This window comes from Choloepus didactylus, chromosome 25, assembly GCF_015220235.1.
Source record: "Choloepus didactylus isolate mChoDid1 chromosome 25, mChoDid1.pri, whole genome shotgun sequence".
In the NCBI taxonomy this organism is placed as follows: domain Eukaryota; kingdom Metazoa; phylum Chordata; class Mammalia; order Pilosa; family Megalonychidae; genus Choloepus; species Choloepus didactylus.
Genome location: NC_051331.1, coordinates 1,821,306 through 1,837,059, shown reverse-complemented (window position 1 = coordinate 1,837,059; position 15,754 = coordinate 1,821,306). Strand labels below are relative to the sequence as shown.

The window sequence follows — 15,754 nt, the reverse complement described above, 5'->3', positions numbered from 1 at the left end:
CCCTGCACCCCCAAAAGTGTCCCTCCAGCATCAGCAGCACTTTCCCCGCCCCACTTTCTGCCCTTCAGCGGACGCCTGACAGAGCCTTCCAGAACGTCGCAGCCAAAAATAATCGGGCCCTGACCTACCTCCCAAAAGTGGGGCGGCCCCGCCCTGCCAGCTGGTACCCCCAGGGTAATGAGTGCGTGTGGCAAATGAGGGTAATTAGGTTTGCAGAACCGAAACACAGGTCCCGGCTTGGTGCTTGGGTGGGGGGGCCCGATCACCGGCTTCCCTCTCCCCGCCCGTCCCGCAAGTCCACAGCCCAGTGCCAGTGCCCCCTCTTCCAGGCAGCCTCCCAGATTGCCCCTGTGTCTCCCTCCCCCCAGCCTCTCTACGCTATGGCCTGGGCAGCACTTGGCTCGGTTGCTTCCTGCAGGCTGTTTAATGAATTAACACTGGCCTTGGGTGTCATCAAGTTGGATTCACCTTCAAGGAATGTGAAATTACCAATAATATTGAGATGCCCCTGCAACACGACCTCCAGAGGTCCAGGGAACCATCCTGGGCTGGGAGATGGAGTCAGAGCTGGACACCGACACCTCCAGCCCTGTGGGGTCCCAGCTGGGCCAGCAGGAGGGAGGGAATTTGGGGAGGATCTAGAGGGCTTCTTGGAGAAGAGGGCATTGGAGGTAGGGCTCTAAGGGATGAATAGGAGTTTGCCAGGAGGCTAAGGTCTGTGGGCTGGCCAACTGGCTGTGACTGCGGGAATGGGGAGAAGGAGAAGAGGGCCTCGAGGAGCACACGAGGGGCCAGGAGATAACGATTTAGAGGATATATATCAATTGGGTTCACTTCCTGACTTCAAGAGCTCATGTCTGGTTAGGGCCCTTTGACCCCTGAAAAAGGAAATGTTAAGAACTTGGCTCAGGGTCAAAAGTCACATGCCCAGACAGCAAAGAATAAACAGCAAACATTTACTGAGCATCCAGGGTCATGCCTTCCTCATCCAAGAACTCGTTGGACCCCTACATCAAACCTGGAAGTGGGCACCATTCTTATATCCATTTTATGGATGGGGAAACCAAGGCACAGAGTGGGAAAGTAACTTTCTCGAGGTCTCACCACTGGTGAGAGGCAGGACTGGGATTCACTCTATGGCCCACGTGACTGCAGAGACAACCAAGGCACAAAGCTGGAGCCTGGGGATCCCCTCCTCCTGCTCACATTTACAGTTAGGCTTGCAGGTCGGGCTTGATCTAGGCTCTGAGACAGAGCCCTGGAAGAGGTGGGTGGGAACCAAGTCACGCCATCAACATTCAAAGTGGCCACCGTTTGCAAAGCAAGCCCTCCCGTGCAGGTGAGATGGGAAAACTCTACAGGAAGAAGAGACAGTTTCACTTCTTGGGTTGGATTTGACTAGGCAGGGACCAAGGACTGACTCTTAAGAGCCACTCTGCAAAAATGTCAGCTTGCCCAGAGCTGAATGAGTAGGTTTGGCTCTTGCTTGGTTTCTCCTGTGACGAGAAGCTCATCCCCACTCCCTCACCCCCTTCCTCAGACCCAAGGGAAAACTGTCACTTATAGCCATCCTCTTGGGGGGTGGTGGCTTCTGCCTGTCCAGCAAGGACATCTTCAGTCTCTTGGAAGAGAAGCCCCAAAGCCCAGGCAGAGGAGGGCTCAGGCTGGGACAGGGATGGCAGCTCGGGGCAGCCCCCTGCCCTTCTATACCAAGGGGACAGTGAGGAGCGACTGGCATCATCTGCATTCTCCTTGGCCCCTTATCCCCTGAGCCCTGTGAGCATCAGCCCATTCTCCAGACCAGAAAACTGAGGAGTATGCTGAGGAAGCCCCTCCCTTAGCCTGGACTTGGTCGAGACAGCTTCAGGTCAGGGTTGCTCAAGGCCAGTCCCAGCCCAGCCCCACCCAGCCCCACCCAGTCCTGGCAAACTACTGAACTCCCTGCCGTCAGCACGCTGCTGCTGCTTTCTGCCCATGCAAGGAGCAATGTCCGCCTGGGCCCCTTGTCCGGCTGCCCCCGCAGAACAGGCCTGGCCCTCAGCACCCCAGAAGTGGCTTCCAGAAACCTTGGCCCGGCCAGCAACTGTCCCAGTTATCTATTTATTTTTTTTAATGATTTTTTGGTAATAAGGAAAAGTCACTCTTTGCATAGAACAGACGGTATTTTTTCTCTGTTCCCCACAGTGTGCAAGCGTTTTGTGGCTCCAGGCCTGAGAGTGAAGCCAAGTCCCTTGCTTATCCAGATGCCTCGTGGAGTGAGAAGGAGCTGGGGAAACCGAGTCTGGGCCTCAGTTTCCGCAGCTGGAGCAAGCAGTCTCCCAAGGAGCGCCCAGGCTGGGGAGGTGGGCCCGGCCACGACTGATGAGATAGACAGGTAGCCTGGCTCAGGGTCACAGGGCAGGATTGGGGGGCCCTGGCTTCCTGCAGGGGAGGGGCCAGGGGAGCTGAGCCTGGAGGACAGCAGGAGTGAAGCCAGAGGAGGGGACAGCTCGGCCCAGACCTGGAGGGGGGACATTCAGATCCAGGCCTGGGAATCAGCATCCAGAAAGGAGCTGACCCAGAATCCAGCTGTGAGTCATTTGAAGGTCGCAGGCGGCTCAGAAGTGGGATTCTTGGGGGGGGGGGGGGAAGGAAAGGAAAGCATGGGGAAATTGGGGGGGGGGGGGAGACACAAAAGCCTCCGAGGTTGTTGGGAAACTCAGACATGGGCTCAGCCTCAGGGGACCCAGGTTCGAGGCGTCCTGCCCCCCACCCCTGGACACCCTGTGGCTTTGGAGATGGCTCCAGGGGATGGGCAGCCAGGAGGCTCACAAATGTGGGGCAGGTGAGGCCCACCCGGCTGAGCCCCAGAAGTCTCCCCTGGACAGCTGTGGGAAAGGGTGAGCTCCCCGTCACCAGAGGTGGCTCACCCAGGCCTGCCCAAGGGGGGTCCACCCCGCCAAGGGGAGATGGACCCAGGGGACCCCTCTACCATGGCCCGGGGACCCCACGGCCACAGGGAAAACAACCACAAACCAACTTCCTCCGCCCTGTTCCGTCCTCCTGGGGGAGGCAGAGCCCAGCAGACCCCAGAGGGCAAGTAGTGGGGGGGCGCTCCCCCTTTCCCGCCAGGCCCCCCCAGGTTCCCCCCAGGTCTCCCCGGCGGGGCCGGCAGGGGGCGCTGCGGGGCGCCCGGGGAGGCGGGGCGGGCGGCGGCCGCGCGGGGACCGGGGCGATGGGACCGCGGGCGGCGGCGGCGCAGACAAAGGCGCGGGCCCCGGAGCGTGCAGCGGGCGCCGCGGGGCCGCCCCGACCTGCGCCCCGACACTCGCCCGGCGCCGGCCGGCAGGGTGAGCCCGTGCGGCCCCGGGGAGGAGGGCGGGGGGGTCCCCGCGGCTCCGGACGCGCGATTGGGGTGACGGGTAGCGCGGGGTCTCCGAAAGTTCCGGACCCGGGATTGGGGTGGCGGGTAGCGCGGGGGTCCCCGAAAGTTCTGGACCCGGGATTGGGGTGGCGGGTAGCGCGGGGGTCCCCGAAAGTTCCGGACGCGAGATTGGAGCCTGTGAAGAGGTCCCCGAAGTTCTGGAATACGGGAGAGGGGGGCAGCACGGGGATCCCCTAAGTCCCCGACTCGCGATCGGGGTCGGGGTGGGGGTGGAGAGCGGGGATCCCCGAAGTTCCGGAACCGAGATTGGAGCAGGCAGCCGGGAGGGGGGTGTCCCCAAAGTTCTGGAGTCGGGGGGGCACCGCGGGAGGGTCCCCGAAGTGCCGGACCCGGGGTTAGAGCAGGCGGCAGGGGGTTCACAAAGTTCTGGACCCCGGATCTGGGGAGACGGCGGGGGTGGGGGGGGGTCCCCGAGAGTTACAGGATCTGCAGTTGAGGCGCGCATGGGGCGCCCCGCTCCTGGTCCGGGTGGGGGCCTGTCCTGGCTGAGTGTCAGGGACCCCGGACTGGGGCGCACGGCGTGGGCCTCGTCCCCCCAGCGCGATCGGGGTTCCCCAGGCCTGGGCGTGCCCAGGAGGTGAGTAACTTTCCCCGGACGCGGCGAGTCGCGGCAGGAGCGGCCGGGCGGAAGGGCCTGAGTTCCGGGGATCCCGGCGCCACCCCCAATCCCCACCATGCCCCGGCCCGGGCCGCCCGGACCTGCCCCCACCCCCGCCAGGGCGGCCGCCCCTCCCCCAGCCGCGGGGCTCCGGTTTCAGACCCTGTGACCGGACAGCAGCTGCCCAGGAGGGGAGGGGGGCACCCCAGGGTCACCCCTCCCCCCACAGAGGGCACCCGCGAGGTCTCCCTTCCCCCACCTGGCCGCCCCCTCCCCCGGGGCCTCTCCTGGGTCCCCCACAGACCCCTGGAAGCTGGTTTGGAAAGTTTTTTCCCTGCAGCTATAGGGGGGTGGCTAGAGGAACAAATGGGGAGGCTGGGGACCCCCTCCCTGCCCCCCAAACCTGTTCTGATGGGGTGGTGATGGTGCCTCTGATCTAGGCTGGGGGCTCCCTGGGGATTTGGGTGCCTCTGTCCTAGGTGGGAGCTGGGAGTCCCTCCGTGGCTCCCCCAGTAGGCACCTGGCTGTACCCCCACTTTTGGGGGAGTGATGGGGGCTCTGGGAGAAAGTGCTGAACAGAGCTGTGCTTGGCCTCTTCTCCCCGGGATTGGAGGGGGCTTTGCCAGGGTACCCCTGGAAAAGGGCCCTGAGATGGGAGCCCCTCAGCCTTCCCCGGCCTGGGGGACCCTCACAGGCCCCCCCATCTCCCTCCCCAGGGGCCGAACCAGCCGCTGCCAACACCCTCTGGCCACCCTGGGAGCCCCCCAGCCCAGCCTGACCAATGTCCACAGCCCGGTGAGACCCCCGTCCCCCGCTGGCCCGACCCCCCGCTTGGGTGGCGCCGGCCCCCGCTGAGCATCCTGTCCTCCCACCCCAGGGAGCGCCCCATTTTCAGCACGCGGGCCCACGTCTTCCAGATCGACCCCGAGACCAAGAGAAACTGGGTCCCCGCGGGCAAGCACGCGCTCACAGTCTCCTACTTCTACGATGCCTCCCGCAATGTCTACCGCATCATCAGCTTTGGGGGTGCCAAGGTCCCTGCCCGGCCGGGGGTGGAGGGAGGGGGTGGGATCACAGCCACGACCAGCCCCCCCCCCCCGACCTTGATCTCTGCCCCCCAGGCCATCATCAACAGCACTGTCACCCCCAACATGAGCTTTACCAAAACCTCCCAGAAGTTCGGGCAGTGGGCGGACAGCAGGGCCAACACCGTCTACGGGCTGGGCTTTGCCTCCGAGCAGCACCTGACGCAGGTGGGCCTGGGGGCGAGGGGAGGGGACGGTCCTGGGTCCTCCGTCTCCGTCACAGCCTCACCCCACCCTTGGCTCCTTCTGTATTTCGATATTGTCTTAATGCACCATTTTCTTTGATAGCTGGTGCTTTGGTTCTGCAGAGGCAGAATGCTTTCCCCTTGTCGTATTCTAGAAGCTTCTTTCTTTTTCCTTCATATTTGGGTCTGGAGTTCACTTTTGTGGGTGGTGGAGGTAGGAGGGGCCCAGGTTTGTTTTTTCCTCCCAGAAACACATCCATTTGCTCTCCAGCCATTTTGCAAAGAGACCATTGTCCCTGCTGGGTTGTGCTATGCCTTTATGTGACCAAGCAGCTTGTGTGTGTGTGCTCTCGGTTTTTTTAAAAATATACATTTTTAACTTGAGGAAATTTATTTTTTAATGCAATTTTACTGAGATAAATTCACACACCACACAATCCTTCCAAAATCTACAATCACTGGCTCACGGTATGACCACACAGTTGTGCTTTCACAGGAGATTTATTTTTAAATGAAAACAAAACAAAAAGTACACCCCCTTAACCAGAAAACTGGTGTCACTTGCTCTGAATGGGAGGTAAAGGGAAAGGAGAAAGGGGGGTTGATTTCTCGTTGAACACCCCACTCTGCTACCCTGATACCTGCTCGGATCTTTGGGGTGTTGTTTCCCAAGCCTAGTCCCCCCCTTTCCAGTGTGTGAGAAGAGGGACTGAGCACAGTCCGAAAGGGCTCCCCGAAAGTGACGGAGCTGATGCTGGGTGGGGGCGACCTGGCGGGGCCCCAGGGGAGGTGCTGGGAGCTTGTAGACTGACTGTACGTCCCCCCTGCTCCCCCAGTTTGCTGAGAAGTTCCAGGAAGTGAAGGAGGCAGCGAGGCTCGCTCGTGAGAAGTCTCAGGATGGCGGGGAGCTCACCGCCCCAGCCCTGGGGCTTGTTTCCCACCAGGTCAGGGTGAGACCCCAGAACCAGGCAGGCACTCAGCCAGCATTGGGGGTCCCGGTGCATGCTGCGGGCTGGGGACCCCAGGGAAGGAGCACAGTAACGAACGGCCCTTGGGCGTATATTCAGTATCATTTATTGAGCACATACTATGTGCCAGACATGAAGGCTGGGCGCTGGGGGTACAAAGATGAAAAAATGGGGGCCCTTGTCCTCGTGTAGCTCATGGACCTGGGATAAGTACAAATTCAGGCTTCCTGGGGACATCTGAAATGGGATTTTGGAATTTGGCCCCCTGGAGCAGCTCCTTGGGTTCAGATCATCCCCCACCTTGTGAACTGCAGCTCTCCGTTGGCTCCCCGGGGTGGCTGGCCAGGGCCCAGGCAGGCCAGGTCGGCAGGGCCAGGAATCCCGGCCCAGGGCCGTGGGGAGCCACGGAGGGTGGTGGGGAGAGGAGGGACACACTGCACCCCCGGGCTGGGAAGCATCTCCGGGGCCCTGGGTTCCCAGGCCTCGGGTCGCGATCCCTTGACCTCGGTGTCATCAGCCCGCGAAGGGCCTTCTAACCTGCCCTTGACCTGTCCTGAAGGCCACCGTGATCTCGCCCCCTCCGCAGGTGCCCCCAAGCCCCCTCGTCAGCGCCAACGGCCCCGGCGACGAGAAACTGTTCCGCAGCCAGAGCGCGGACACCCCCGGCCCCACTGAGCGCGAGAAGCTCAAGAAGATGCTGTCGGAGGGGTGAGGGGCGGGGCGAGGTTTGGGGGCGGGGCTGGTGGGAGGGGCGGGGTGAGGGCGTGTGGGCGGGGCTGGTGGAAGGGGCGGGGCATAGAGGTGCGCTGAGGTAAGAGGGTGAGTAAGGGTCGGGACCACGGGTAGGGGGTCCTGACTCTGAACCCAAGACAGGAGGAGGGGGGTTTGACCACACACCCCCTCTGCCCATGGCCACGCCCTCTCATCCTGGCCCGCCCCGCGATGGAATAGCCACGCCCCCTGAGCTAGCTTTGCCCTCCACCCCTGTTCTGACCGAGCCCCGACAGCCCAACACCCCAGATCTGACCCGGTGTCTCCCTGGGCTGATGTCATGCCCCTCTCTTGGCCCCTCCCCAACAAAGACCGCGCCTCCCGGGAAGCCCCGCCCCAAGGCTGACACCATCCTGGCCCTGGCCCTGCTCCAGGTCCCGCCCCTAAGCTGGCATGGCCTGGTCCCGCCCCCATGTCGGCACCGCCCCTCCCTTGGCCCCACCACGTCCAGACTAGGCCACCAGGGGAGCTCCGCCCCATCCCACGTCGGCCCCGCCCCCAAGCCGGCAGGACCACCCACACATGGTCTGACCCCGCCCCACCCTGACCCCGCCCATCACGACCACGCCCCCTGAAAAGCCCCGCCCCTCACCACCCCTGGGAGCGCCGCCCCGCGCTGCCCTGCCCCCGCCCCCTGGTCCTGCCCCGCTCTGGCCACGCCTCCAGGAAGGCCCGCACCGCCCTGACCACGCCTCCAGGAAGCCCCGCACCGCCCTGACCCGCCCCTGGCCCCGCCCCACCCTGACCACACCTCCAGGAAGCCCCGCCCCAGCCGCGCCCCCGGGGAGCCCCGCCCTGCCCTGAGCCGCCCGGCCGGCCCGCAGCTCGGTGGGCGAGGTGCAGTGGGAGGCCGAGTTCTTCGCGCTGCAGGACAGCAACAGCAAGCTGGCGGGCGCCCTGCGGGAGGCCAACGCTGCCGCGGCGCAGTGGAGGCAGCAGCTGGAGGCGCAGCGCGCAGAGGCCGAGCGCCTGCGGCAGCGGGTGAGGGGCGTCCCCGGTGGGCGGGGGGGGGGTCCCCGTGGGGGCCTCGGCTCGGGGAGCCCGGGAGGGTGCAGGCCGGGGCGTCGCGGCTGAGTTCCTGGCCGCGCAGGTGGCTGAGCTGGAGGCGCAGGTGGCCGCGGAGCCCCCCGCGGGGGGCGAGAAGGAGGGCCCCGGGCCGGCACTGGGGCAGCTGGAGGCGCTGGTGCAAACCAAGGACCAGGAGATCCAGACGCTGAGGAGCCAGGCGGGCGGCCACCGCGAGGCCCTGGACGCTGCCGAGCGCGAGGAGGTGCAGCAGAAGGTGCAGGTGAGGCGGGGGGTCCTTCACCTGCACCCCAAAGCCCCTGGCCCGGGAGAGAGAGGTGCAATGGAAAGGGTGGTCCTAATTACACCAACGAGCGACTTGGAGTCCCAGCAGCCCTCGCTCTCCCCAGCCTGAGGTCTGCGGGTCCAAATCTGGACCCAGGCCCAGCTGGCCAAGTATCAGCTGGGCAATGTCCACAGGGCACTTTCTGTGAGCCCAGTGTGCAGGGATGTTAAGGGATCTGGTGCCCCCAAAAGGGTTCCGGGGGAGAGAAATTGGGGGACTCTGGCAGTGCTGTCCCGGGCAGAGGGGTCGGCACGTGCCAAGGCCCTGGGGTGAGGCCTGGCGCCCCTCGGGGCTCAGAGGGGTCCCCAGCCCTGGCCGCCCTCTCCCTGCAGGAGCTGGAGACACGCACCGCGGAGCTGGAGCACCAGCTACAGGCCACGGAGCACGGCCTGGAGGAGGCGCGGGCCGAGCGGGAGCGGGCACGGGCGGAGGTGGTCCGGGCCACGCAGCTGCTAGATGTGAAGCTGTTCGAGCTGAGCGAGCTGCGCGAGGGCCTGGCCCGGCTGGCCGAGGGCGCCCCCTGAGCCCGGACACCGGGGGGTCACTGCAGACACCAGGGACGCCAGGGGCCTGGTTTTCCGGGGGCAGGATTCCTGGGGTGCAGCCCGGGCCGCAGGCGGCAGGGGGGTGGCTTGTCTGCCCCGGCAGGAACTGGGGGACCCGACTCAGCCTGGGGGGGCCCTGGCTTGGCCACTCATGACTCGGGGTTACTTTTGAGCTTTTCATTGTGTAGAATTTTTAGAATCCCTGGGGCATGTGTTGATGCCGATTACATGTAACAAGCGTGGCTGCGTGTGTGTGGTGTGTGGGTGCTCCCAGGGGAGGATGGGGTGCTCAGGGGCTCTGCCGAGTCCCACCCATGTGCCCAGATCCCCAGCTCGGACTCGGGAGGCCCCCGGTTGAGCTCCCTTCACTCCAGCCACCACCCCAGAATTGCTGGTGGGTGGACAAGGAAGCTTCTAGAACATATAGTGGATGCACAGCAGCTGAAATTGGCTGTTTGTGTCCTGAGTTTTGGAGCTGGCCCAATGGGAACGCAGATCTGGGGGTGCAGTGAGGAAGGTTCTGGGGTTCCGGAAAGCCCAGTGGTTGTACCCTCCTCCCCCATCCCCTCACTCCCCAAGAGACAGACTGAGGAAGGCAAAAGACTCATTTATTGAGCACCTCCTGCATACAACACCCCTGTGGGGTGACACAAATCCCAAGTCTTTCATTGATGGGGAAGCCAAGCCCAGCAGGGGCCCTGGCTGGGGTCTCTGTGGCTGGGGTCCACTCTGACCTCAGGGCCTGTTTCATCCTCTGCAGCTGCCTCTCAGTCGGCTTGCCCCAGAGAGGAGGTTCCATGTCATCCAGTTTGATGGAGGAGGCCCAGGGGGCCCAGGGTGGGACGGGGGCCCGTGGGGGATCAGGCTGGGCCCTGGGTGGGGGTGGGGCCTGTGGGGGACTTGGGCTGGGCCCTGGGTGGGCGTCCCCGGCGTCCGGCCCCGTTGGCCTTGTGCCGCTGCAGCGCCTGCCCCACCGCGTCCTTGAAGCGCCGGTTCTTCTGCCTGATCTTGGCCAGCTCGGCCTTGCGCTTGGTCTCCAGGTCGGGGTCCTGGCACCGGGGGATCAGGGGGAGGTGGCTGAGCGGCCGGCTCGCCCCAGGGGACCCCTCCAGACCCCCACCCCGCCAGCCCTCACCTTCCCCTCCAGGATCAGCTGCTTGCGCTTGTTGATCTCCTTCTTCTCGTCGAAGTTGGCCGCCTCCAGTTTCTGGGAGTGGGGGTGTGTGTGGGGGGCAGGAGAGGCTGGTCACAGGGATGAGGGGGGCTCCCAAACCACGCAGCCTGGGAGAGGGGGTTCCACAAGGGCCCGCCCAGCCCGGCCCCCACTCACAATCTCACACTCCCGCCGCACTACGTTGACCTGCGTGAGGATCTGGAGCACCGGGGCCTCCTCCACCGGGAAGTCCTCCAGCTTCTTCCCTGTGGGGAAGGCAGGGCCCCGAGGGCAACGGTGGGTGGGTGTGTGTGGGGGGGTCACAGGAACAGGACTTCAGCTGCAGAGTGAGCTCCCTGTGCGGGGAGGTAGGCAAGGCCGCCTGGTGACAGTGAAGCCCTGGTTCACCTTGGGGAACGGACAGATGGACAAAACCGGACCTTCCCCTTTGCTCCGGCATCAGCAGATCTGATCACAAGTGCATTTACTTCTCACACACGATGCCATTTGTCTGTTTCCTAGCCGGGGCTGTGCCTGGAGATGCCCTGGATCAGTGGTTCCCGGCCTCGGCCTCACGTGGAACCCCTCGAGGGTGTTTTTAAGCAGCCTGGGGCCCGGCCCTGTCACTGGGGCCTCTGGCGTCACAGTGGATGGTCCCACAGGCCACCATGCGCCCTGGGTTTGAAAGCACCAACCCTGGAAGCCACTGGGCCTGGCTATCCGCGGCCCCCGCCCCGTCCCGACTCACCGATCTGCTCCTCGATGGCGTGCAGCAGGTGGATGTCATACTGGGTCACCAGTGTGATGGCCGTCCCCTGCCGCCCTGTGGGGAGCCACCAGTCACTCAGCTGGCAGTTAAAGGAGGGTGAAGCCCAGGCGGGTCCCCACATCCCCCAGGGGCGGCTCCAGGCCCCTCTCAAGGTGGAGAAGGAGCTCGGGGAGCTGAGGAAGCGGCCCTCCTGCTAGCTGGTGCGGCACCATACGTGGTAGCTGGTGACGGGGCCGATGTCCCTCTTTGCCGTGGCTGCTGGGGAGCTCAGACTAAGTGACTTGGGTGAGAAGCCCCAAGGGGCCTCAGCCCGTGTCTCTGCACCCTCGTTTCTTTGTGGCTCATTTCTGTGGCTGTGACTGGCTGTGATCGGCCAGGCTACTCTGTCGGGTCACAGCAGGAGCCCTAGAAGGGTCATGTGCTGTTTCTGGAGGACACGGGTGTGCCCCAAGAGAGGCAGGAGCCGCTTGAGGCTGCGAGGTGAGGAGAGAAGAGCCGGGGCTCGTCCCACCCCAGGAAGCACGACTGCGGGCAGGTGTTAGACAGGACACGCTTCTGGGGCCCTGGACCAGGCTCCCAGTGGGGGAGGCCGGGGGCCAAACTTGGCCCCAAGTTCAGACTTGTAGGACCCCATAAACCTGCCCCCATGGGCCCTGCTGGCCGCTCTGCTGGGAGAAACAGGGAGGGGACTGTGGTCCGTGGGCCATGGCCCTAGGGGACGGCCACCTCACACCACCCGGCTCCCGTGGAGGGGCCTGGGAAGGACAAGGCCCCCGTTTACAAACCCCACCTGTGACGTCACTCATCTGTGGGCCATGTCCCTCCCGTGTGCCCCCAGCTCACGACTTCACCTCCTCGAAGCCCAGGGATGGTCCCCAGAGCCACCCCGCCCCACCCCGCCTGTCCCCCGCCCGTCACCTGCGCGGGCCGTCCGGCCGACCCTGTGGATGTAGATCTTGGGCAGTCCGGGGGTGTTGTGGTTGATGACGAGCTGGACGGCGGGAATGTCCAGGCCCCTGCAGGTGGAGGGGGGTCAGCTCCGTGTCCGGGTGGGGTGGCTGCACCCACAGTTACCCAGAAGTGAACCTGTGGCCGCAGACCCTGCCCTGGCCAGGCCCCCCACCCCTCACGTCACCCCAGAGCCGCTGCCGCTCACCGGGACGCCACGTCTGTGGCGATCAGGATCCGGTAGATGCTGGACTTGAACTTGGCCAGGGCGGAGAAGCGTTCTTTCTGCACCGCATCAGGAAAGGATCGGGGCTCAGGCGGCGTCTCGGCACAGGGCCAAGTGTCCGCCGTGGGAGGACCGGACAGGGACAAGCTGGAGGCAGCACGGACGGCAGGAAGGGTGTTCCCGGTGGAGGGGACGGCCAGGGAGAAGGCTCCGAGGCTGGTGAGGGGTCCGGGGGCTGTGGGGCCCGGCTCTCACCTGCTTCATCATGGAATGCAAAGCCACGGTGGGGAAGCTGAACTTGCGCAGCATCATGCACAGGATCTGGCAGGTCCTGGTGGGAAGGACACGCCCGTCAGCCCCTCCCATCCCTCGATCACCCCCAGACCCCAACCAGGATGCAGGATGCCCCACAGAGCTCAGAGAGGAGGGGCACATGTGATGGGCACTGGGCCAGTGAGTCAGCCCTGGGCGGCCGCCCTGACTTGCGTCCTTTCTGCTGGGGCCAGGGCCAGGAGGGTGGACGCTGAGCAGCTGGGGATTGTCACTGAGGCTGGGAGGGCGGGGCCTCCTGAAGGGGGGGGCCAATGGGAAAGCAGAGCCGGGAGATGGGCGGAGAGAAAAACCACTGGTAACAGTACGTTAAACTGCTGGATCCCGCCGTACCTGACAGCTGCTCCCCAGCCAAAGTTTTTTGTTTCTGGGAACCGATACATTTCCTCTGGTGAAGAGGGAGAACTGGCTGCCGGGGTCCCCATGGACTGGGGGTCCCCATGGCCAGCGGGTCAGGGGTCGCCGGGGGGGGCAGAGCCCACCCACTTACTTGCACGTGTTGGTGAAGATGATGACGGACCAGTCCTCGTGCTCGTCATGGAAAGTCTGCACCAGATGCACCAGGTACGCGTCCTTGACCCTCTCGGGCACCAGCAGGTAGCGCTGCTCCAGCTGCTCCACCGTGCTGACCCTGGGGTGGGCAGGGCCGCCAGGCCTCAGGTTCCTGCTGCCCCGCTTGGCCCATGGTCCTGGGACACCCAGGACCCCCAGCCCAGGACCCCTGCGGACTCACGGGGCCTGGGCCTCCCAGAAGAAGGGCTGGTTGGTGGCCAGGCCCTGCAGCTCCCGGAGCGTGTCGGTGAGCGTGGCACTGAAGAGCAGCGTCTGTCGGCGGGCCGGCACCGCCCCCAGGATGGCCTCCAGGTCGGTGGTGAAGTCAGTGCAGCCCTGCTCCAGCAGCCGGTCGGCCTCGTCCAGCACCTGCGCGGCGGAGGGTGGGTGAGGGCTGGATGCCTAGGCCACCTGCTGCCCAGAAGTGCCCACCCTGCCTCGGTTTCCCTGGGCTGCCCTTCTCACTGCTCCTAACACTTCACTGGGTGGTCCGTCATCTTTGGCCTGGGGCTGGGGCCTGCACTCCCCGCACTCCCCGAGCCCGGGGCAGACAAGCCGGCTCACCAGGAAGCGAATCTTCTTGATGCTGAAGGTGCTCGAGCTGCGGAGGTGATCTGCCAGGCGCCCCGGCGTGGCGATCACCACGTGCGGCCTCCGGGAGAGCTCCAGGGCCTGGGCCACCATGTCTGTGGGAGGGGGAGGTGAGAGCGGGGCTGGGTGGGGCTCCGAGGACGGCGGGGGTCCCGGGCCCGGAGCTGCAGTCCCCCAGCTCCCCTTACCCATGCCGCCGACGATGATGCAGTCCTTCAAGCCCAGCGGCTTCCCCAGGACCCGGAACTGCTCGGCGATCTGGTAGGCCAGCTCCCTGGGGGTGTGCGGGTGACCGGCTGAGGCTGGCAGGCGTCCATCCCTGCCTCCTGTATCCATCCCCGTCCCCAGGCCTCCTCCCAGCTTCCCAGCTCACCCTCTCGGGTTCACCCCCCTCCCTCAGAGCCCCCCGAGGCCCTCTGGACAAATGCTACACTCTAACGCCAAGCCCCTTTACCTCCCCGAATCCCACCCAAACTGGCCTCTCTCCCTACCCCAAACCTGCGGCTTCTCTCAGGTCCCCTTCTCAGCAACGGCCTCGCCAGGCGCCCAGGCACCCATGCCAGAGAGACCCGAGCACCAGCCTCGCCTCCCCTGCAGCAGGTTGCTCCTCCCTGCCCCACAGCCCTAGCTCTACCTAGGCCCCCTCCCGGGCCCCTGGCCTGCCCTCAGCTCACAGCTCTGGTCATCAATTCTGAACCCTTGGCTGGCACTCGAGGCCATCGGTGAGCTCTTTCCTGCTGCCCGATGCCCACTGCCCTTTCTGTTCCCTGCTTTTCTCACACCTTGGCACAGATGCACTCACACGTCCCCTGGTCTACACTGCCTGACCCCACACGTGTCCCTTTGGCAACTGTCACATGGAGCCTTCCTCGACTCCTTTCCCGCAGACTGAATTAAACACTCCCAGTCCGCACCCGCATGGCACTCCACGTTCACTGCCATTACGGGACTTGCCATTTCTCATCGTGCCAATCGACACCCGCGTCATTATCAAACTCTATTGTCATTTCTCACCAAGTCGACTGCTGGGCTTTTCTGCTGGGACTCTGGGCTCAAAACGTGACTCCGTTTCACACGTCGGAAGAGCACGGCTCAGAGCAGGGAAGGTGCTTGTTGCACAGAACACGGCGAGTTATCTCACACCTAGAGGACCCATGGGGGGCTTACCTGGTGGGAGTCAGGACAAGGCAGAAGATGCCGTAGGGGTCCTCAGAGAGCTTCTGCAGAATGGGCAGGACGAACGCCGCCGTCTTGCCACTGCCTGTCTTAGCACAGCCCAAGCAGTCCCGACCTGGGCAGAGAACAAAGCAGCAGCCACACGCTCCAGCTATCGGCAAACAGTTCCATCCGGAAGTTTACAACAGCTACCATTTAACAAGTAGTTGCTGTGTGCCCTATACCCCTTAAATTCCTGGTGTACATGCACCGACCCTGTAAAGGAGAGGCCATCGCTGGCCCCATTTAACAGAAAGGGAAACTGAGCATCACAGACTCGCCCGGGACACACAGCTGGTGACTAGCAAGGCTGAATGGAATTTATGTCCCTCTGACCCACGCTGCCACGCTGCTAGCCTCCACCTCATTCCCACTTCTCCTGGGGCATCTGGGATTGGGAAACCCAGAGCACCCCACCCCAATCTACACCCTATGTTCCACGATGCTTCCTTCATCTTCTTTTTACTCAATGCCTCAACTCGTTACGTCCTAGAATTCCTGAGGTGTCCCCCAAGGTAAATACAGGGCCTCCCCAGCAGCTCTCCATACTTTTTTAGCTTAACACGGAATAAACAGACTGGGCTTGAAGCAGCCTGAAACTGAGGTCCCCAGAACATCTCTAATGGCAAAACCGGGTTGGGGCAGAAGAGTGGAAAGAAGGGCAGTCGGGACCACGGGGTCCTGGATCCAGCACCGATTTTGACAGCCTCAGCCTCCTCTTTTGTAGAAAGAAGACTGCAGTTCCAGCTCTGCCAAACCTCACAGTGCCATCGACTAGTCATTCATCAAACCCTCCCTGAGTTCCCTGGTGATGAAAGTTCAGAGAGAGTAGGCTGCGAGAAGAGAGGCGGAGCGGAGACGCCTCCCGGGAAGGCAGCGGGTCACTCACCCTCCAGGATGGCGGGGATGCAGCCGAGCTGCACGGGCGTGGGCTGCTTCAAACCCAGCTGTCGGCATTGTTCCACGAGCCACGATGACAGCCCGAGTTGCGCGAAGCCTGCCATCCTCGCCGCCAGCCGGGTGACCGGTGTGAGCCGCGCTTC

At 64.0% G+C, this 15,754-nt stretch overlaps 2 protein-coding genes across 3 annotated transcripts; one reads left to right on the top strand and one right to left on the bottom strand.

The window, feature by feature from the left end:
- The first annotated feature begins 3,200 nt into the window (after window positions 1-3,200).
- HOMER3 (homer scaffold protein 3) lies at window positions 3,201-9,169 on the top strand. Of its 2 annotated transcripts, none has more exons than XM_037818025.1 (9): window positions 3,201-3,329; window positions 4,739-4,817; window positions 4,900-5,056; window positions 5,144-5,275; window positions 6,129-6,236; window positions 6,847-6,968; window positions 7,856-8,012; window positions 8,122-8,319; window positions 8,715-9,169. In XM_037818025.1, the coding sequence occupies exons 2-9, from the start codon at window positions 4,804-4,806 to the stop codon at window positions 8,904-8,906; spliced, it is 1,080 nt and encodes a 359-aa protein (XP_037673953.1). In that variant the 5' UTR covers window positions 3,201-3,329; window positions 4,739-4,803; the 3' UTR covers window positions 8,907-9,169. The 2 variants fall into 2 exon arrangements, with proteins under 2 accessions (XP_037673953.1, XP_037673954.1); XM_037818026.1 differs by lacking the exon at window positions 3,201-3,329 and adding an exon at window positions 3,812-4,001.
- Window positions 9,170-9,514: 345 nt separating this feature from the next.
- Window positions 9,515-15,753, bottom strand: DDX49 (DEAD-box helicase 49). Its single transcript, XM_037817997.1, has 13 exons — window positions 15,601-15,753; window positions 14,664-14,787; window positions 13,685-13,770; window positions 13,470-13,591; window positions 13,087-13,274; window positions 12,844-12,984; window positions 12,279-12,354; window positions 12,006-12,082; window positions 11,768-11,865; window positions 10,829-10,903; window positions 10,258-10,346; window positions 10,063-10,134; window positions 9,515-9,976 (listed from the first exon to the last, which is right to left on the bottom strand). Exons 1-13 carry the CDS (start codon window positions 15,713-15,715, stop codon window positions 9,788-9,790), a joined length of 1,452 nt encoding a protein of 483 aa, XP_037673925.1. The 5' UTR covers window positions 15,716-15,753; the 3' UTR covers window positions 9,515-9,787.
- Window position 15,754: the final 1 nt, after the last annotated feature.

Bases quoted from the DNA above. Each gene is read 5' to 3' on its own strand.
- HOMER3 (XM_037818025.1), top strand. The intron at 5,057-5,143 runs GTCCCTGCCCGG...TCTGCCCCCCAG, and splicing joins TCAGCTTTGGGGGTGCCAAG to GCCATCATCAACAGCACTGT. The intron at 8,013-8,121 runs GTGAGGGGCGTC...CTGGCCGCGCAG, and splicing joins CCGAGCGCCTGCGGCAGCGG to GTGGCTGAGCTGGAGGCGCA.
- DDX49 (XM_037817997.1), bottom strand. From the start codon at position 15,715: ATGGCAGGCTTCGCGCAACTCGGGCTGTCATCGTGGCTCGTGGAACAA. The intron at 13,275-13,469 runs GTGAGCCGGCTT...TCCGCCGCGCAG, and splicing joins TCAAGAAGATTCGCTTCCTG to GTGCTGGACGAGGCCGACCG. The intron at 10,904-11,767 runs GTGACGGGCGGG...GGCTCCCCACAG, and splicing joins CGGCCGGACGGCCCGCGCAG to GGCGGCAGGGGACGGCCATC.